At 41.2% G+C, this 22,383-nt stretch overlaps 1 protein-coding gene across 4 annotated transcripts in view; it reads right to left on the bottom strand.

The window, feature by feature from the left end:
* Positions 1 to 3,633: 3,633 nt before the first annotated feature.
* The window catches only part of MDN1 (midasin AAA ATPase 1), a 181,298-nt gene continuing 162,548 nt past the window's right edge, over positions 3,634 to 22,383 (bottom strand). For all 4 annotated transcript variants that reach the window (XM_058435398.1, XM_058435399.1, XM_058435400.1 and 1 more), the window contains 14 exons: positions 20,043 to 20,350; positions 19,643 to 19,807; positions 18,134 to 18,235; positions 17,192 to 17,396; positions 15,607 to 15,777; positions 14,440 to 14,603; positions 13,644 to 13,733; positions 11,648 to 11,763; positions 10,930 to 11,104; positions 9,188 to 9,261; positions 8,965 to 9,079; positions 7,465 to 7,528; positions 5,942 to 6,084; positions 3,634 to 5,125 (listed from right to left, as the gene is read on the bottom strand). In XM_058435398.1, the coding sequence (XP_058291381.1) occupies positions 4,937 to 5,125; positions 5,942 to 6,084; positions 7,465 to 7,528; positions 8,965 to 9,079; positions 9,188 to 9,261; positions 10,930 to 11,104; positions 11,648 to 11,763; positions 13,644 to 13,733; positions 14,440 to 14,603; positions 15,607 to 15,777; positions 17,192 to 17,396; positions 18,134 to 18,235; positions 19,643 to 19,807; positions 20,043 to 20,350 (2,081 nt within the window). In that variant the 3' untranslated portion in view covers positions 3,634 to 4,936. The remainder of the gene's footprint in view (positions 5,126 to 5,941; positions 6,085 to 7,464; positions 7,529 to 8,964; positions 9,080 to 9,187; positions 9,262 to 10,929; positions 11,105 to 11,647; positions 11,764 to 13,643; positions 13,734 to 14,439; positions 14,604 to 15,606; positions 15,778 to 17,191; positions 17,397 to 18,133; positions 18,236 to 19,642; positions 19,808 to 20,042; positions 20,351 to 22,383) is intronic.

Raw genomic sequence — 22,383 nt, forward strand, 5'->3', positions numbered from 1 at the left:
GCTGCAGTGAGCCGAGATCGCACCACTGCACTCCATCCCGGGCGACAGAGCGTGACCCTGTCTCGAAAAAAAAGTTAAGGTTTTTGGGGGGGAAAGACGTGAAAACTTACTTGAATGCTTTCGAGCCTTTAAAAATCTGTATCGTTGAAAATACTAAAATTGAAAGTGTTAATTTCTTTTACAATTTGTGTTTGTTTTTTTTTTCTCTCTCTCTTTTTTGGTCCTGTTCTTTTGTAGCGCAAAGGTTTTCCGGGAGCGGTGGCCTTCATGATCATTTGAAACAAAGCTTTGAATGGCTAACCCACTGCAGTCTTAAGCACTTTTCATCACTAATAACGAGGGGCCTAACATCCCTAAGCCTCAGGCTTTTGCTTTTATTTCCTCATAGCTGTTTTATCTTTCCCACAGTACACATGCCTTTAGGTTAAATCACTAGAAGTGGAGTTAGCGAATCTTTGCCATATTAATTTTCCAAGTAGTGTTGTATCGAATTAAAATAGAACCAAAAATGTTCAATTACTAGTTTACTGGGGACTTTCTTGCCTCGCCTGTTGGCATCCTGGGGCTCCCTATTCCTAGCTGTGTTCTGGCTGTTTCCCCTCTCCTGGCCTATTACTTCCCCTGTAAAGTGAAATATAGCATCTACCTCAGTTGTGTATCTCTAAGGTACTGAGAACAGGTCCTGGCACGTGTAAGAACTCTAATCATTAGGGCTTTTGAACTTTACCAGGCATTGTATGAATGATGCTAACTGCATGATCATATTATCAATAATGTATGTCAAATTTTGTCTAATACATTAGCTGTAATAGTTCATTGCTAACTTTTTAAAAGGAGTGAAGTTAAATACCCCTCGCCATTTTTAGTTATACTGATTTTGTGAATTGTTCATGACTTGGGTCCATTTATGATGAGGACTTTTATATGGGCTCTATATTTTGTTTTTGTCATTTCTTTATACATACAGAAACTTTATACAATCATGTATTTTTGTGCCTTTTGAGGCTTTTCATTTCCCATTCAGACCTTTCTAATTCATTTTTTTTAAACTTTAATTTTTAAAATATTTACTCCATCTAGAATTTACTTTGGTTTACAGCATCACGTGGATCTAAGTTCTTTTCTAGATGTTAAGCTGTATCAATACCATTGATTACATAACTCATTCCTTTTTGGGGGCTTTATGATGTGGATGCCTTTTTGACTGTATGATAAATTCTTTTAGGGTCTGAGTAATCTGTCCAGAATTGTTTCATTTAGGGTTAAGATTTTACTTTTTGCTTTATATGTTTTTATTATCTGGCAGGACTCTAGTTTCTTGTAAAAAATCCATTAGTACTGTTCTCTATAATCTTTAGAAATGTTTTGTATCATTTCCCTCCAAATCATCTTGTGATCTTGGTTGGAATTTTGAAATAGTGTTGAATCTATACATTAATATGTGAGAAAAGACATTTTTACATTATTTCTTCTTCCCATCAAGAAACACTCAGGCCAGGCGCAGTGGCTCACGCCTATAATCCCAACACTTTGGTATACCGAGGCGGGTGGATCACCTGAGGTCAGGAGTTCGAGACCAGCCTGGCCAACATGGTGAAACCTCATCTCTACTAAAACACAAAAAATTAGCCGGGACTGGTGGCGCACACCTCTGGTCCCAGCTACTTGGGAGGCTGAGGCAGGAGAATCGCTTGAACCTGGGAGACGGAGGTTGCAGTGAACCGAGATTGTGCCACTGCACTCCAGCCTGGGCAACAAGAGCAAAGCTCTATTTCAAAAAAAAAAAAAAAAAATGCTCACTCTTGCTAGACACTGGTAATGCTGTTGTGAGTCACATATGCTCCTTGCTCAAAGACTCATGCTTTGGGCAGGAAAACCTCTAAGTAAGTTCAATATAGTGCCAACAAAGAATGCTGCAGTTCATACTGTGGGAAATTATTCTTCCGGAGGCCTTGTCTGAGCTAGGTATTTGTCAGAAAGGCAGAATCACTAAAAGGATTCCAGACAACACATGGAAACACTGGCAGGGATGCTGGGAGAGGAGGGACAGGAGAGTCAAGCAAGAGCCTCACAGGTCACATGAAGAAGCTTGAATATTATTACCCTCTTCACAAGGGAGAGCCTTGAAGAAATTTTCAGCTACAGAACTTTTAGAAAGATCTTGGATGTTGTGAATAGGATGAAGTGAAGCAAGCAAAGAGAAGTTACTGGTCAGGATACCATTGAAGTAGTCCCTGCTAGAGATTAAAAGAGCTCAGTCACAGTGGAGTAGGGGGAGGGGGAGGGATGGGATAGGATGTCCAGAAGCCTGACTGGACAAGATGATTAATTTGATTGGGGTATGGATAGAGATGAGAAGGAAGTAAAGCAGATGTACAGGTTAAGTCCCAAGTTTGTAAACAGGGTGGCTGTTGGAGTGGTCATCCCAGATGGGGAATGTTGAAGGACTGGGTTTGGGATAGGGGAATTAGAACAGTGACGTTTTGAATGTGTTGTGTTGTATTTGAAAGAGTCTGTTGCCTAAGTACAGTTCCAGCAGATGTCTGAATATAATTAAGAATACCAAAGAGTAGATTTCCTGGACCCCTGGATGGAGAATTTTACAGTCCTTTTGCTTCAGTGATGTTGGAGGCCACGGGAGTGGTGAAGAAGTTATCCAAAGTGAGATTTTATTGTTGTTGTTGTTGTTGAGATAGATAGAGTCTTGCTCTGTCACCCAGGCTGGAGTGCAGTGGCACAATCTCGGTTCACTGCAACCTCCACCTCCTGGTTCAAGCAGTTCTCCTGCCTCAGCCTCCCGAGTAGCTTGGGATTACAGGTGCGTGTCACCACATGCAGCTAATTTTTTGTATTTTTAGTAGAGATGGGGTTTCACCATATGGGTCAGCCTGGTCTCAAACTCCTAACCTCAAGTGATCCATCCACCTTGGCCTCCCAAAGTGCTGGGATTATAGGCGTGAGCCACTGCAACCAGCTCCAAAGTGAGAATTTTAAGACAGCATGGAGGACTTTTGTGTTCTGCTGTCCATTCCTTAAATAGCAGAACTTACTTACCTATTTGGCCAAGGCCTGGGGGGTAGGGGGGATGGGCAGGATGGCACAAATGTCAACTATCATCAATCAACATGGCAGATTAATTTATCACTACTCCTGCAAGCCCTGTTGGCAGCACAAGTTGAAAATGGCACTCTTGGGTTCCTGCCTCCTGGAATTCCTACCGTCCGTGATCTCAGGAGCTAACCCAGGGCCAAGGGAATCACTCTGGGCACACCAGTTTGGGAGGTCTAAGATGGAGCTTCCAAAGGCAGATGTAAGAGACTGCAGCATTGCCATAATATTGGTGTCTTTCCCTCCCAGACTCAACCCTACTGGAAGATTAAACGCCCTGTCCCATAGAGGGCTTTAGGCAATGAAATGTGAGTGGATGCAACATCATTTATGGAGGATAATTTTTATAAGCCTCCTTATGAGGCTACACCAACTCATCCTTTTCATTCTGCTGCAAAGCCAGCATATTATAGCTCAGCCTACTATGGACATATATGCAAATGATAACCTTTGTAGTAAGAGCAACATTGAAGTTGGAGGGTCATGTTAGCACAGCATCAACTAGTAACAGCTGACTGATCCAGCAGAGAAGATCAGTCCCCTAGCGTACCTTTTACAATCCTGTCATCTTCCATTAAGAATAGTCACAAATTACATTAACAGTGGTATATGTTTTAATAGTTTTCAGAATATAAGCTGCATAGCTTTTTAGAATAAAAAATGATTGATATAACTTCAGGTACATGCTTTGGGACACTTGGTTAAACAAGGAATCTGTGTCTTTGATGACCACCTCAAAAGGGTGGCAGACTTCACAGTGTAACTTGGAAACAGACAAGGAGATAGATTACATCATGACATATTGCCTACAAAAGAACATTCTGACAGAACATTAAGTAGAACAGAGCACACAGTTTCAAGTATTCAAGCACTGCTTTCTGGCCAAGTAAAAACTGCCTAAAAATCAGTTTCTTTTGACTGGAAAAAAAAACAGATGGAGCTGCTGAGCTCTGGACACAGCGTTTCTTTCCCAGAATGAGACTGGCTCAGTCCAGCTTGAAAGCAGTGTGAGGAATGACTCTTCCCCTTAACTGTTAAGAAAAAAAAAATGAACTAAACAAATAAATTACTACAACAACAGGGACCATGGCACTGAATGAAATAAAGGGGCAATCACCTTCCCATCATTGCATAGTCTCCCGAAGCAGCACGTGTGAAAGAGGATACTGAAAAGCCACTTCGTTTTTCCACAGCCCAAGGATCGTTTTTATAGATGACCTGGGCGCCTATAATGTCCGGTTGCTTTATGAGAACACACACACACCACATTCTTCCTACCATCTAAGAGAAGGTAGTTCCTTTCACAATAAGAAAACACACCCTCATACTCTCCAGAAACTGGAGCTGTCTTGGCCACTTGACAGCTTTTGGGTACATACTGTGGGCTTGGCAAGGCAGAGCTTAAAGCAGGATCAAAAGGGCAGTTCCCTTTAGTCCTTTATACAAAGGACTATCAGAGTCCCATGCTCCTGGCAGCATCTCCTCAAGGCACAGGTGCCCAGATCCCCTGCAAAAGAAAACAGGTAGCTGGGCTCCAACGGTGGGGTATGACCTCCTCCCAGGCCAGGGCTTCCGAGGGAAGGAAGAAGGATAACTCTTCTTTAGTTAGTTACGAGTTCAGGCACCTGCTGCTGCTTCCAGGTTTGGTATAAAAACCTCAGCCCAGGCAAAGCCGGGAGCCAGAGAGCATTCTGTAGGCTGTAAGGTCACGTTGTAAAATAAAAATATTACAATAAAATTTTTTGTAGTTGTCCAAAAGGGAGCACCTGGGTAAGCAATGTGACCTTCTGACCACGGTTAAGTCTCACTTTGGACTCCTCTTTCTGTTCTATGGGTGGTCAGAGGCTGTCACCAACTCAAACCACTGTCTGAGGGCATCGCTGAGTGTCTCAGGAAGTGCGTTTACATCTCGAAGAATGACATAGTATGGGAATGGGAACTCTTCCATGTAGGATCGGATTTCAGGCATCTCTCCAGGTCCTTTAAATATCGGTACTTTAATGTCCAAGATAGAATCCTGTCAACAAAAGACATTTTGAAATGGGGAGGCAGCAATTAAACCAGCATCCTTAGCTAGCTCTTCTGTGATCTCTTTTGCTAACAACTTTTACATCTCCTGTGTCTTATTCCTGCATATGAACCTACCTTTTATTACTAAGTAAAAGAGAATTTTCAGAACTCTACTAAGAAGGAGGTAGATGCCTTTCTGAGTGCCCCTTCCAGGAGGATGGACACTGAAAAAAAGGAAAAGGGATAGGAAAATCTACTTTCCCTACAGTGGTGTCTCCCCATCACCCACTTGGAATCATTCACACTAAATCTTTACCTTCCTATCAAGGCCTTAATGTGACCCACAGAGACAATGCTTCCCTGGAACAGAACTGCCCTGTAGGCATATTTCACTAAGATGATTGATGCTTCCTGCTGTGAGGAGCTACTGAGACATAAAGTGTGGCAACACCTAATTTCCATTTCAAAGTGGTCGGTACCCATTATCAAGGCTGCAATACCTGCACTGACTTTGCATAGAGGGAAATGATGACCCACAGAGGATGGTCATTCTGAATCTTGGCTCTCCCACTCATTACCTGTAACTTCTATGTGTTTCATTTCCTTCAGTGTAAAGCGGGAATAATGATCCCTACCTCACTGGCTTATTGCAAAGATTAATGGAGAAAATGTTTACAAGTGCCTACAATGGTACTTGACAGAATACTATGAATGCTGGAAGTTCTCAGTATGACTGAGTGATCCAGGCCATATTTCAGATTGAACAGGTTGAAGAGAATCCCCACTTTATCTCCACAAAAGGTGGCTTTTAGTAGTCACTCACCCGTGAACTGGGATTGTCCAATACAACAAAGATGACAAAGATATTTGCATTCCGGGCAGCCTGAACTGCTGCCAGGACTCTTTCTTTGCCCTCAAGGAAAAGGCCTCGCCCATCAGAGACTACCAGGAGGAGTTGTGCAGTTTCTGTAGACCATATAAAAGGAAGCAAGAGAATAAAATGAACAGCCATTTTTAATAACTCACAACTACCCAAAGTAGGACAAATTAGTGTAGGCTTTCTCTGTACTATTAAAGCTAAACAGACCTCTAAAGCTGATGAATTCTGGGCACAGACCTAAGGGACCTCTGATGAGATCTATCCCTTAGAATGCTTGAGTCAGAGACAAGGCATAATAAGGGATACTAAGTAAGCTTCTGTCAGTATAGCAGAATTTCTCAATAGTGCTTCAGGAAATGTTAAGTTCTGCTCAACTTCAAATTGTAGAGCAACATACTGTACATGAGAATTAAAACACTAGTTTATGGCTATAAACTTTAAAAATGATAGTACTGAGTAGGGCATTAGAAGCAAGTGGCCAAATCAGAAATCTGGAACTGTGTCTTCCAAATTTCAGTCGTCACATATAGTCATCTTTAGATTTCTGTTAATTCCTTGTACCTAATTTCTACATTTTTTTGCCCTTGAAATTTGACTTGTTTAAACAAAAACAAAAAGGAACCACTAAACACTGAATAAAATGTTTTAAAATTTTTGCTACATAGTGTTTCCAGCTAAAGATTATATAGTACATGAGTTGAGGGTGGGCTGTTTTAGCAAATGTTGACAGGTGTGAATAACTTGCTTCCATCAAAATCTGAAGCTTCTGCATGATAAACTGAGAACACTGAGAGATTTTTGGAAAGAACTAAATAACTGGCATGTTTCAAGCCTCCAAAGTAAATGTGGTTGGATTAGCTGGTTTTTAAATTATGTCCTTCTCTACTTTCCTCTGTTATTAAAATATTAGAGAATACAGTACTCGAAGGGGACTGGTTTCAGGACACATACCCCCTTCACCCCCAGTATACCAGAATACACACATATTCAAGTCCAGAGATGGCCCTGGAGAACCCGCATACATGAAAAGTTGGCCCTCCGTATACTCGGGTTTTGCATCCCTCAAATGCTGAATTTTCAATCCACTTTTGGTTGGAAAAACTCCATGTGTAAGTAGACCTGATCAGTACAGACAAACCTGTGGTATTCAAGGGTCAATTGTAGCCTTTATATTTAATTCCACACATACCTTGCTCCTTTCTCTTACAAATCTGAACTCTTATCAAATAAGTATATACTAGTTAGTGTCTAGATCCCCCATTGATTATAAGCCTCATGAGTACAGGTTCAACAAAAATTTCTGAATGAATGAATAAATAAGTAAAAATGAACTCCATCAATTTATGTCTTTTCCTGTGAAGCACACCTGTTAAAACACAGTGACAGTGGCACTGAGCTGAAGCAAGCAGCTTGGGAATATAGAGTACAAGAAAGCATTTTGTTAAAGAGGAAGGCACGCAGCTCACCTGGACTGATGTTCTGTGAGAGCTGCTGAGCGGCTGCAAACATGTTGGCAACAGACTCTAGAAACTAAATCGGAGCCAGAAATAGACAATTAGAAAACTATGTAAATGCTCTTCTCATTGTCAAAGAGACTGATAATATTTCTGACACTGAAGTGATTATCAGATAACCACCTCAGGTTTATAGACCATCAACTAACTGTCCCTTCTGGCCATATGTAGTTAAAAAAGGAGGATCCTTGGATACAGACATTCTGGTTTTTTTTTTTTTTTTAATTATTTTTTGAGAGAGGGTCTCACTGTGTCACCCAGGCTGGAGTGTAGTGGCACGATCTTATCTCACTGCAGCCTCAATTCCTGGGCTCTGCCTCAGCCTGCCACCAAGTAGCTAGCACTACAGGTATGTGCCACCACACGTGGATAATTATTTTTGTCTTTTGTAGAAATGAGGTCTCACTATGTTGACAAGGCTGGTTTTGAACCCCTGGCCTCAAGCGGTCCTCGCACCTCAACCTCCCAAAGTGCTGGGATCACAAGTGTGAGCCACCATGCCTCGATGATACGCATTCTCAAGCACAGGTGAGACGTTCCTCTAACATATAACCCACTAGAGTTCTGGAAGATATCCCAAAGGAAAAGACGTGCTTCCCTGGGGCATAAGAAATCAATAACTCCCTCAAATAAACCAAACAGCTGTCTTCTTTCAAGAACAGAAAACAACTGAGCAAAAGAGAAGGCAAGAAAATACAAAATGTCCAGGGCAGCCTAGAAAAGGCAAATTGAATCAGAGCAGGACCCAGGAGAAATATGACCCCATGCTCTGTTTTGAACTTTTGTTCTCCTGAGTAAGTCACTGGCTTTATTTCATATCATTTCTTCTCTAAGCTTAATGAGGGAGAAAAATAGGTCTTGGCCCAGCTGATAAGGGTATGGGAGATGGGTTTGTTTTTGCAGAATGTTCCAAACTACTCAGAAAAAAAAGTAGGGAGCTAGAAAACCAATGATGCAAAGTCAAGTGATCTTTGAGGAACTGAGAAAAAGAAGTCACACCTTGTTTTATAATGGATGCCAAGGAAGCTTCTATTCCAGTGGTACACAAGCTGAGGTTTAGGACTATCCCTGTCCTAATACTGTATGCAGTGGAGGGGGGTTCTCAGCCCAGCATGGTGGTAATCCCGACACTTCGGGAGGCCAAGAAGGGAGGATCACTTGAACCCAGGAATTTTAGACCAGCCTGGGCAACAAAGTGAGACCCTGTCCCTACAAAAAATAAAAATTAGCCAGACATGGTAGCATGTGCCTGTAGTCCTAGCTACTAGGGAGGCTGAGGCAGGAGGACTACTTGAGCCCGGGAGTTCGAAGCTATAGTGAGCTATGATGGCGCCATTGTACTCTAGCCTGGGTGACAGAAAGAGGCCCTGTCTCAAAAATAAAAATGTTCTCCCTCCTACCTATACCAATTTAAAATAACTGTGCAGAAGACATTTTATTTCATCCTCTTACCTGAGCAATCTTGGTTTTCTTTTGTTGGAATTTGCAGAGACGTAGAATCTGGGACCCAGAGTAATCACCGAACTGCTCATGAAATGGGTGTAACAGTTTTACAGATTCTCCAAAACTTGGGGGAGGAAAACCAAATACAACAGAAGTTATTTTTTGGCTGTGTAATCAAAATAATTAAACAGGTTGTGAAAAGTTTTCATAAGGAATTACAAAGCAACCTTACCTACACACTGCAATCTGACCCACTTCCAGGAGGGTTAGAGCATTTCCAATCACAGCCAAAGATTCAAATGCAAGCTGTGAATTAGAAAGTTAATGATTTTAGGAATCAGAATATCCTCTAAACCAGAGCCTCTCAACTATTTTTTGCATCAAGATTCCCAAAGAAAACATTATTTTTTTGTTCAGCAAGTAGAGGAATAACATCAGTAAGGCTACTATAGTCACAACAAACCCAGAGGCTTTGGTGGCCTGGTACCACAAATGTTGAAACCTAGAATCCATTACACTGATAGGAATGGTCTGCTGTAGACATCGAACAAAAAGTGACCTTGAGGGCCAGGTGTGGTAGCTCACACCTGTAATCCCAGCACTCTGGGAACTTTGGGAGGCCAAGGAGGGAGGATCACTTGAGTCCAGGAATTCAAGAGTAGCCCAGGCAACACAGCAAGACCCCACATCTGTGGTCCCAGCTACTTCGGAGGCTGAGGTAGGAGGATCACCTGAGCCCAGAAAAGTTGAGGCTACAGTGAGCCACCTGGGCAACAGAGTGAAACCCTGTACCCCTGTCTTCAAAAAAAAACCACAATTTAGCTGGGCGTGGTGACACACACCTATGGTCCCAGCTACTCAGGAGGCTGAAGTGGGAGGACTGTACTGCTTAAGCCCAGAAGGTTGAGGCCATAGTGACCTATGATCATGCCACTGCACTCCAGCCTAAGCAATAGAGCAAGACCCTGTCTTTAAAAAAAAAAAAGTGACCTTGAGAAATATGGTCCATGAATTTTTCTTTCCTTTTTTTTGGACCTACATAAAGAGTAACCTCTTGTAGGTAACAAATTTTAAAAACCAATTTAAAATCCATTCATATATATGTAGTCAGATCAGACTGTAGAACTATATCAGAAAATTTCATTACCATTTGCAATATGACAAAAAAAGTGGCAAACTGAATGTTCTACATCTATTTCATTTAATCTTCATAACAATTCTGCAAGTATGAGGTTATTACTATTCTATGTGTGCTTATAAATATACATATTCCTCACTTTTCAGAAGGTGAAACTGATAACTAAGAAATAAGTTGCCCAAAGTCATGTGTTAATAAATGGAGCTGGGATATGAACCCAGGTTCAGAGGCTACACTAACTTTTTCCAGCAGAACATACAAATTTTAGGTGTCTCATTAGCCCATGCTGTATAACAGCATCACTGCCCAAAACAAACAGTCTTTGGCATCTGTAATGGTGGTATAAGTAATTCTATTCAGGCTCCTAAACTTAATATTAGCACTGATAGAACAATAACTCTGGATAATTTCAGATATAAAAGAAATGTATCCTAGATACATACTTAAACTATTTAAGACTATGCAGTAATATCTGAAAACTTTGATTTTTTTTAATAGTACACTGTTGCATTTTCTGCAAAATAAGCACCATCAGATTTACTTACTCTGCAACTAGACAGTTAAGAACAAACAGCAGGGTCAAGAAACACAACAATGTAAAAGTCCTACAACAGTAAGAAACTAACACATCTGAGACATCCTAAAATTGTAAAATTGCCCTTTTGAACTCTTTAAATCTTAGGTCTTATCAGAGATGGTTATCACATTCTCAAAACAGGCCTAACAGGTATTTCAAAATGTTTTAGCCATATCATATCTAAAGCATTTTGGTGGCCCATGGAACATGGCTTGATGTTAATTTCCTATCAAACTGCCACTGCATTTCTCTTCCTTACCTGCTTGGTATGATTGTCTACCATACTAGAAGAGTCATCGATAGCCAAACAAATCTGATACTGGCGTTTACTGGGCTTGGTCCTTCGAAGCCAAATCTTGTCTTTCCGAAATTGACTAGCAATGTATGGAATGACTTTCCGTATGTTCAGTCGTTTCCCAGTTCGATAGTCTCCTCTATTTATTCAAACGGGGGCAAAAATTAGTTAACAACTTTTAATTCCTGAGAATTTTTATTAAGGACAAAAATCACAATAATACCTTAAAACCAATAGCAAGTAACTAGGAACCTGGCACAATGAAGTGTTTCTTTCAATTGCGGACTAAGTGCCAGGATCTTCTTGACCTCTAGCCAGAAAAACTGGACATGTATGTGGCAATAATAATTAGGTCCTTCCAGACACATTTTTAAAAATTAGGAAAAAATGCACTAAATATGAATGATTTTGGACATCTTTGAAAAGATCTAGGTGAGTAACACCTGTAGCAAGTGAATAACTCAACATGTAACAAGGTGATCAATACAGACACCCAGAAACTTTTGTGCAGAGATAATAATAGGAAAACAGGGTAAGGAACAGCGTAGTGGTTGGTGCCTGTACGGCAGAAGCAGCAACCTAGAATCTGGCACTATAAATGGTTAGGTGCCAAGTTCAACAGAATCAATGAAGCTGCCATCTTCTCAGGGCACTGTGAGGCCTTCCAGAGGGGAAGACTTACTTCAGCTTGGCTGCCTGGGTAGGCTCTAATATGAGACGAAGCTCTTCACATAACCGTTGTGAAAGAGGCGCTGTTAAGATCAGGTAACTCTGCCACATCTCAGCTGCAACCTTCTCCTGTGACAACAACAAAATGTAAGTTACCCTCAGAATGTCAGAGCCAACCAAGTCTTCTAACAAGATGCAGGCTTCAAGCAAAGTGGTAGAAAATGACCTGCATGAACTTTCTCAACAGAAGCACTTTAAATCTTCTCCCAGCAAGCTACCATGTAATTTACTCGATTAAAAATGTCTCTCCTTCCAGCTAGGGGTGGTGGCTAATGCCTGGTAATCCTAGCACTTTGAGAGGCCGAGGCGGGTGGATCACTTGAGACCAGGAGTTCGAGACCAGCCTGGCCGACATGGTGAAACCCTGTCTCTACTAAAAATACAAAAAATTAGCTGGGCATGGGGGCGGGCACCTGTAATCCCAGCTACTCGGGAGGCTGAGGCAGGAGGATCGCTTGAACCCAGGAGACGGAGGTTGCAGTGGGTCAAGATCGCACCACAGCACTCTAGCCTGGATGACAGCAAGATTCCATCTCAAAAAAAAAAAAAAGAAAGAAAAAAGTCAGCCGGGCGCAGTGGCTCACACCTATAATCCCAGCACTTTGGGAGGCCAAGACGGGTGGATCACCTGAGGTTGGGAGTTCGAGACCACCTTGACTAACAGGGAGAAACCCCATCTCTACTAAAAATACAAAATTAGCTGGGTGTGATGTTGCGTGCCTGTAATCCCAGCTACTCAGGAGGCTGAGGCAGGAGAATCCCTTGAACCCGGGAGGTGGAGGTTGTGGTGAGCCAAGATCATGCCATTCCACTCCAGCCTGGGCAACAAGAGCAAAACTCTGTCTTAAGAAAAAGAAAAGAAAAAAGAAAAAAGTCTCTCCTTCAACCAAACCCATAACCCACACTTCTAAGTGAGAAAGAATGAAACAAGGCAGTTAATTATTGTAATTCATGACCAAATCAATGCCTTATGTCACCTCCAAAGAGTAAAACGTGTACCCTTCATATGGGGAGGGAGATGTGAATGGGTAATTTTGGCACCAGCAGATCCAGCTACTTATTGGTGGATTCTCAGAATCATGTTTCAAAAGTAAAAGTGGGCAGGACATGGTGGTTCACGCCCGTAATCTCAGCACTTTGGGAGGCCAAGGCGGGTGGATCGCCTGAAGTTTGAGTCCAGCCTGGCCAACATGGTGAAACCCTGTCTCTACTAAAATACAAAAAAATTAGCCGGGCATGGTGGCAAGTGCCTGTAATCCCAGCTACTTGGAAGGCTGAGGCACAAGAATCACTTGAACCCGGGAGGCGGAACTTGCAGTGAGCCCAGATTGCGCCACTGCACTCCAGCTGGGGCGAGAGAGCAAGACTCCATCTCAAAAAAATAAAAAAAAGTAAAAATGCTAAGGGCAAATCCCTCCAGCAACACACTCAACACAAAGCCCCATGATTTTTCTGCCAACTATGGCAGAGCACTCAATACATATATGTGGTGGGAGTGATTATGACAATAGATATGAAAGTGAAATGTGTACATAATACAGTAAATTTAGGATGCAAAGTCATTAAAAATAAAACTGCTGGTTAATCCACACTACCACGTTAAGTCAGCCAGCAATGACCTAGCTGGCCTCTTCTCAGGATGGCACAGCATAGACTCTTGCCCAGTTTTTCAACCACTGTCACAACTATTACATCCATTACAGAGCCAGCAACAGAAATTAAAGGAATTAAGCACACCAATTTCTATTTTAATTAAGCTATAGATCTAACAGCAAAGCAGCCAGAAACTGATGGACAGATGTAGGCTTTAGGATTGTAATTATATTCTCCATATGCCTGGTCCTTTTTACTAAGGTAATTGCTAAGAACCTATTAAGTTTGCTATATGTTAAACAAACAAAAAAAAAGTCGAGATATTTTACGAAAAAAAACAGTGAACAGTGACTTACTTCTTCTGGGTTTCCAGATTCACGTGGCTGCCACATTTCCAGCTGTCTCTCCAGCTCCTGTCTTAGCTCACTGACATCTTTTAAAAAGGGCTAAGAAGAAAAAGCCATAGGTAAGAGGTGGCCCAGGTTGGAATCACCAACTTAGTATCACTGGGTGTCTTCCGCCCTACAGTATGAACTCAAAGTACATTGTCAAATGCTCCTGAGATTCAAAACTTAATTCAGCAAATACAGTGGCACAATGAGAAGATGCCAGACAAGCATTCTGCTTCCCTCTTAGAGAGACAATATGGATAAAGAAAACTTTTAACATTTATAAAGCCACTGTAGCAAAACAAAACCCAAACACCCTTAAGTCATCAATAATGAAAATGTTATCTGATTAATCAAGTAAGTCAAACTCTTAGCTCAAGAACTTAAATAGCTCTTCATAAATACAGGCACTAAGCCAAAGATTTTTTACTTAACCATCACAAACCTAATTGTCCTGAAGGTTCCTTATACAAGGATCGTTAGAAAAGTGGGATGTGAGTCCCAGAGGCCAAGGACCAGACCCACCATCACAGACAGGTCAGGGCACTGTGACCCTGTGATTAATTGTTGGAACAGTATCACATGCTTGAAGAATACCTATCATACCAATAGTATGCCTAAAAATTTTGAATAAGAACATGAAACCCCTCAACAACCAGATGTTCCATAAAGTTCTAAAGACAAAGATTTAAAACCAGTTTAAAATTTTATTTTGTTAATTTATTAACACTATATTAATGCAGTAATTTGTGAGTTTTACTACCTGGAAGATCGTGTCCATGAGGAATTGATGAGCTGTATGAACGGTAGACTCTCGGCTTCTTTCTGGTTTCTCATTTTCTGTCTCCTTATGGGCTTTGTCTGTTCTGGGGTCTTGGTCTTCCTCTGTTTTAACAGTTTGGATCTCCACTTCCATCTCATCAAAGCCTATTTTCATTTAAGGACATAATTTTACTTATAATATTAGCCTGATGACTGACCAAGCCTTTGCTATTGCCCGTTAATCCTGACAATTAATCAAACTTCATTCATTCAGTCTCCAACACATTTCCACATGTTGATTTCAGAGGTTCTTTCTCTCTGAGACACTCATTGCCAACCCTTACTCTCTAAACTCCCCTCCTCCTCACCTGATGTTGAAGGCAGATGTTCTCGGAAAGGGAAATAGGGGAAATTTTGGGTTGTCCTAAGAAGCCTTGTAAAACTGTGGTTCTTGAAACTATATGCATGTAAAACTTTGACAGAAATAAAAACTAAAAGCCACAATTCCATTTTACAGATGAGGAAACTGAGGCAAAGAAAAGATGAACAATTTGCTTCAACTTGTGAGGTGAGAGGCAAAGCCTGGATTGTCACATAGGGTAGTCAACCGTTCTAACAGTTCTAACACTCCTGAGAGGACAGGAACTAAGCAGAAGAAAAAGCCTTTGAATTTGGGAAGTTCTTTTGAATTTGCATTTATTCATTGCTGATAAAGTTATTTTTTTTGCCAAGTAATAGAACTTGGTTAGCTATGAAAGGTAAACTTCTCATTCTATTTCTTTTAATATTTTACTGCATTTTATGCTAATAGCATATACTTTTATATAATTGAAAATATCATTTCTCTAATAATATACCTTCTCATCATAGCTGTAGTAAGTGTACTATTCTGGTTTCTTCTACATATTTTTAAAAAACTGATGAGATTTTGCCAGAAATTCAAGTTTTAGGGGACTCCTTAAAGGATGGTGTCCTGCACCACCCACCCCTGTCCATATTTTTGTTTTCTGGTCCCAAACAAAATATAGTGAAATTATTATAGGCAATTTATTCATCTAAGCCATGGATTAGGACATGGAATTGAACACCAGACTAGATTATAGTGAGAGAGAACTGACTACTTCAAGTCAGAGAGCCTGGGAAGGGTTTGTTCACTAGCAGGACTCACCCAAGGGTGCTGTGGTGCCCGACTTGATTTCCTCTGGCTTCAGCTGCTCCACGTCTGCTGCTTTGAGCTCCTCCTGCTCCTCTGTGTCCATGAGGGTGTCCTCTATCTCCTCCTCTTCCTGATCTTTGCCAGAGTCTTTTGCAGACTGTTGCTGTTCTTTGCTGGCCACATCTGTCAACAAAGCACGCACTCACACATAAAAATCCTAGGTCTTTGCAGAACAAAATAATAATACGTGGGTATGGTTTCCGTCATTCTAGCTTCCAAAATGCTACTGATGCAAGTTGTGCCACTGCCCAGCTTGGAGACTTGTCTGTACCTAAGATTTCCTATTGACCTACTGACATAATGAACTGCCTGTTCCCTACCCCCTACATAAATTATGAGGATATAGTGTAACTATACATGTGACACTGGCTGCCTTCCGCCCTACAGTATGAACTCAAAGTACACAGTCAAACGCTCCTGAGCATTTGACAAAATAGGGTGTTTAACTGGGCTATAGGGTGACTCTAACAATAATTTATTATATATTTTCAAATGACTAGAAGAGCAGATTTGAATGTTCCCAACACAAAGAAATGATAAATGTTTGAGGTGGTAGATAAGCTAATTATCTTGACCTGATCATTAAACATTGTATACATGTATCAAAACCTCACACTGTACCCCACAAATACGTATCATTATTATAGGTCAATTAAAAATAATGAAAAGTAATAGAAAATAAGGCACAGAAAGACGACTAGGAATCCCAGCATTGTGATCTTGTGTGAGTGAGTTCTTAAACCACCTGGCCTCAGTGTACTTACCTATACAACAGAGAAGCTCTAGCTCATAGGATTTGTTGAGGAAGTTTATGATCATGCAACAAAGGCTCAGAAAAGTTTTTTGGCACAAAGCAAAAGCTCAATACATGGTAGCTACTGCTCTATTTTTTTTTTTAAGTGGGATCAAGGAGAGACAAATGTAATCCAATGTAGAGCAATCATTTTCATACCATACTAAAAGGTAGATTATTCTCAATATAAATTTACATATTAGGAATGAAACAGTGAAGTCACCAAGAGAACTAGAAGGGGAGACTGACCAATGACCTCATGCTGAGACATTTTTCCTCCTTTTTGCACTTATGGAGAAAACATATACTTCAAGTATCATAGCTCCTGTCAGCGCAGGGACCTATCCAGAGGTGACTAAGAAGAAAGAAATGTCCAGTACTAAGAAACCCTGATATCGGGGTTTGGATGTAGCCAACTGTTATTTTTAATTATTATATTTAAGGATATTTAAAGTGTTTATACTAAACCAAGAAATCTTAACCATCTTCACTTGGTTACAGATACCTTTGTACCAAAAACAAACTGTATTTCTGCACATTTCTTATGTTTACAAAGCCATTTCCTCTCTCCCGATACAAATGTGTACTATCAGCTGCCAGGCACAGCTGACTTGACCTGATCATTAAACATTGTATACATGTTTCAAAACCTCACACTGTACCCCACAAATACGTATCAAAACACAGCACAAGCTCTCAGAGAGAGCTCAGTGGGCAAAGGCAGCAGCTTTCCCAGGACCATACCATAGGTCTGTGCATCGTACACGTCACTGCCTTGTTTAATGTGCTGAAATGCATCTGCATCCTCCACCTGGGCCTGGGGCTGCTGAGCTGGCCCCTGCTCGGCATGGCTGTCCGCATCCACAGTCCTCAGCCTCTTGTGCACACGCTCATTGTGATCACCCATGGAACGTTCATTGTCAGCCTGCCCAGGTTTCCTCTTAAAACTCTGAGAAATACAAGGAAATTCATCAGAGCCTTGTCTGTCATGACAAAAGGACTCAAAGTAAACATAATATCCATCTACAGGGGACAGGATAAGTAAATCAGGTGTAGCCACACAAGAATGGAATTCAACACAGCTATTAAAAAGAACAGGGAATCTATATACTTATATAGAACAATCTCTGTGATATACTTTTATATCTAAAATGAAGGCAAAGAAACATACTTTCACACATCCATATATGTCATATATGCAGAAAATATCTCTGAAAGAAGAAAGAATTGGTAATACCAATTTGCTCTGAGGAGGGTCCCTTGGGGACAGGAATAGGATGTAGGCTTTTTAGGGGATTGGTTTTTTACACTAATTTTGCATCACGTGCATAAATTATACCCTATTTAAAAAACTTACTCTTAAAAAAGCAAAAGCCTATGGACAATGAAAAGAGTGAGACGGTAGGTGCTGGGCAGCCGCACACAGCACTTGGCTCTTAAGACTTCATGGCCAGAATCAGGGGTCGGGGAGAGACACAGGCAGGGAAGAAGCCCAGTGACGGGATCCCACTGGGTAAAGCCCCATGGTCCTGGTCTGCTCACCAAGGCTGCTATCATATCTGATGCGACAAAAAAAAAAAAACAGGAGTATAGCTTTTTTTTTTTTTTTTTTTTAAAGCGCTACGTTTGGAACATGTTTTTCTACATGCTGTCTTCACCTAAGTTTAGCTGAGGAGTGATAGAAACCTGTGTGTTTTTCCTGGTATGCTTCTGGGAGGCCAACTGGGCAATGAAATTCGATTCATGGCCTTCTGCCTGGTTTGCATCTGCAGCTCCACTTCCGTGTTCCTAGGAAATCCAAGCCACAAAAGAATGAGGTGAAAGAAGCTATTACAAGTCCCTGGTTACTGTGCTGCATTGAATACAACTTCTCTTACTGCTATCCTTTATTCTCAGTCATATAATCACTCCTGCCTACCTGCCTGCTCTGGAACTCACCATAACTAAGGCCCGGCCTACAGGCAGAAACAGGAGTGTCTAGGTACAGACCTTGTGTTACCCTCTCAGGGGCCTTTATAAGGCTGCTTAGTTCTTTGCAGGAGTATTATGTCTCACTCCAAAGACAGGACAGACCTCAACTAGAAACCAGGCTTCATCATCAACCAGCTGTGTACACTTGAGGTTGTCATTTAACTTTACTGAGGCTTATTTTTCTCAAATATACAATGAAGAAAATAGTACAATATCATCTATCTCATGGGGACATAGGACTTTCTGAAGTAATGAAAATGCTTAGCACCTAATGGGTGCTCAATGAATATTTGTGGTGGTGGTAGTCATATGGTATAAGCAATATAAATGGTTGTTACTGTCAGTAAGAACTAGGATTCAAAGAGACTAAAGTTGTCCAGAATCACCACTGTAACCAGCAGGTCCTGTGGTGACATTCCATGTTCTTTCCATAGCACCCAGCAACCTGAATTGTGGCCATATCAGCACACATCACCACCAGATCAAAGAATGAAAAAGTTATTTGCTTTTTAAATTAAACATTTAGAAACCTGATGATGAGCAAGGAAAAGCAAAACATCATTAAAGGTATACATTGCCTGAAGTCTAAATTCCATGCTTCCTTCCTGGAGAGCTTTCTGAAAAACAACACGAACCTGATTCTCCCATCTAGAGCTACCAGTCTAACAACTTTTTCTTATTATGCACACCACTTAAATAAAAGCCGATATTCCGGGGTTTGTCCTGGGAGGCATATAAAAATAAGTATCAGTCATGCACCACACAACAACGTTTCAGTCAAGGAAAGACTGCAATGTGCACTGGTGGTCCTATAAGATAATAACACGTTTTTACTATATCTTTTCCATGTTTAGATTCATAAATACTTACATTGTGTTACAACTGCCTGCAGTATTCAGTACAGTAACACTGTACAGGTTTGCAGCCTAGGGGCAACTGGCTCTACCATCGAGGTTTGTGTAAGTACACTCTATAGTGTTCACACAATGACAAAATTGCGGAATGAGGCATTTTTCAGAATGTATCCCTGTTTTTAAAAAAATAACTGTTCAGTCACGCGTTGCTTAAAGAATGAGATGTGGTCTGTTAGATGTCAACAACAAAACAAACAACAACAAAATAACCAAACATAAACCAACTAATGCTACACAGAATGTGATGTCAGACAGGGAGAAGAGACCCTATTAAGAGGCAGCTGGTGGCTGCAGTGAAACCACTGATCACCTCTTTCCCCTGCTCTTTCTCAGGTGCAGCCCCAGCCAGCTCCATGGCCTGTGTGCTCTGCATGTTCTCCACGCCAGTCTGCCCACAGGAGGCATGCTCCTTCCTCTCCAAAGCCTCTGGCACCTGCTCCTCTGTATCAGAGTCCTCCTGTTCTTCTTCCTGCTTCTGCAGAGAAATCAAACACAGCATTAAATGCTCTGGGGGAACAGCATAAGGTGGGAGACCCAGCAACAAGCAGGCTTCCCCACTCCTAACCAAGGGTCTTAAAACAGAAACTTAGAACTCCTCGAAGTGCCACATGTTGATGGAGGAGTATCCTAAAAGGGATTCTAATGGGAATAAGGTGACTTCTCCTCTTCCTCATTATTTTTAACATAAAAAGCCAGACATCTCACGATACCTGGGGCTGGAAACCTTGGTCAGCAGGGCCATTCTCTCCACCTTCTTCATCGGCTTCCTTGTCTTTTTCCTCCAGAGACTGCTGCTGCTCCTCGGAGTGTTCTTCAGGATGCTGAGCAGCATCTCCATTTTGGTCATCAGCTCCTGTGTCCATTTCCTCTTCCCCTTCTGCCTTGTCATCTTCACTGGGGCCTTCCTCGGGCTCCTGTGGACTCTGACTTTCATTCTGGTCAGTCTCGGTCTCTCCTCTTTCCTCAGCTTCATGACCTGCTTCTTCTGGTTTTTCTTTTATCTCCAAAGGATTCTCTTCTGTATAGATACAACAAAAGGAGTGCAGAATTTTTTAAACATACATGATTTCTTAAGCTGGGAGCTAGTTATGCAAGTTTTGTCTTATTACAATTCTCTAAACCAGCAAGTGGCAAATTGTGACCCACAGGCCAAATCTGGCCTCCACGTGTTTCCATGAAGAAAGTTCTACTGGCCGGGCACGGTGGCACATGCCTATCATCCCAACACTTTGGGAGGCTGAGATGGAAGGATCACTTGAGTTCAAGACCAGCCTGGGCATGCATCATAGTGAGACCCCATCTTTTACAAAAAAATAAAAAATTAGCCAAGCGTGGCGGCATACACCTATTGTCTTGGCTACTCAGGAGGCCGAGGCAGGAAGATCACTTGAGCCCAGGAGGTCAAGGCTGCAATGAACTATGATCATGCCCCAGTACTCCAGCCTGGGTGAAAGGGCAAGACCCTGTCTCCAAAAAAAAGTAAAGTTTTTACTGGAACACAGCAACATATATTCTGTGTTTACCCCATCCAGTTTGTACTGCCTATGGCTGCTTTCACTCTACAACAGTAGAACTGAGTGTTTGCAATCGAGAGCTTATGGTCTGCAAAGCCTAAAATACTTAATATCTGACACTTTATAGAAAATGTTTGCCCACCCTTGTTTTAAACCATACTCATACATACAGTTGTTTTAATGGCACATTTCATTAAAAAATAATAGCTAATCCACCCAAAAAAAACCCCATAAACAAACAAACACAAAAAAACACAATAGGAAACTTTTAGGCCAACAATAGGAAATGACAGCTTAATGCTCAATTATCATTGTGAATAATTGGTGGATGTCATGATCATATACAGAAAATACAACTTACACTGAAATAGAAACACTTATTTTGAAAAAGTTTTATCAAAAGAGCTTTTCTATACTTTGGACACTTCAAAAATCAGTTATTAGCAAATTCTTAAAATAACTCATTTTTTTTTTTTTTTTTTTTTTGAGATGGAGTCTCGCTCTTGTTGCCCAGGCTGGCATGCAGCGGCGCCATCTCGGCTCACTGCAACCTCTGCCTCCTGGGTTCAAGTGATTCTCCTGCTTCAGCCTCCCAAGTAGCCAGGATTACAGGCATACACCACCATACCCAGCTAATTTTGTATTTTTAGTAGAGACGGGGTTTCTCCATGTTGGTCAGGCTAGTCTCGAACTCCTGACCTCAGGTGATCTGCCCGCCTCAGCCTCCCAAAGTGCTGGGATCATAGACATGAACCACCGTGCCTGGCTAATTTTTTTATTTTTTAGAGACAGAGTCTCGTTCTGTCACCCAAGCTGGAGTGCAGTGGCGAGATCATGGCCTACTGCAGCCTCAACCTCCTGGGCTCAAGCAATTCTCTCGCCTCAGCTCCTGAGGAGCTAGGACTACAGGTGTGTGCCATAATACCCAACTAATTTTTTTTTTCTTTGGTAGAGACAGGGTCTCACTCACTATGTTGTTCAGGCTGGTCTTAAACTCTGAGCTCAAGTGATTCTCCCACCTTGGCTTCCCAAAGTGTTGGGATTACAGGCATAAGCCTCTGCAACCAGCCTATTGTTTTTTTTTTTTTCCATTATCTATTATTTAATTAGCAAACAATTTTAAATAATTGTTCCTTAGTTACAAAATGAGTCTGGCTATTTAAAAGCAGATAGCGTATTACATTCTCAGTGGATTTTAATTTTCTTAATTTTATGCTTTCTTGGTTATTGACTTTGTTTGCAACTAGATTCTAAAATTAATTTTTACATAAATGGCACCTCTTATTTATTCCTTTATAACTTGCTATTTTTGTTCTAATACAGCATTATAAAAATATACATATACATTTTTTTAAAATAGATTTTATAACTATGTAACTGACTCATTTATCAGCGAGGCCAGCTCACATCTTTCTGTCTGATTAAGCAGCAGCAGGAATGGGGCCCTCTGTTACAGGGGCACCTCCAACACAATGCTTTCAACTAATACCAGATAACACTCCCTAAAGGACTCACTAGGGTTGAAAAATGGACGATA

The sequence above is a fragment of the Hylobates moloch genome, unplaced genomic scaffold (assembly GCF_009828535.3).
Source record: "Hylobates moloch isolate HMO894 unplaced genomic scaffold, HMol_V3 SCAFFOLD_2, whole genome shotgun sequence".
Lineage (NCBI taxonomy): Eukaryota > Metazoa > Chordata > Mammalia > Primates > Hylobatidae > Hylobates > Hylobates moloch.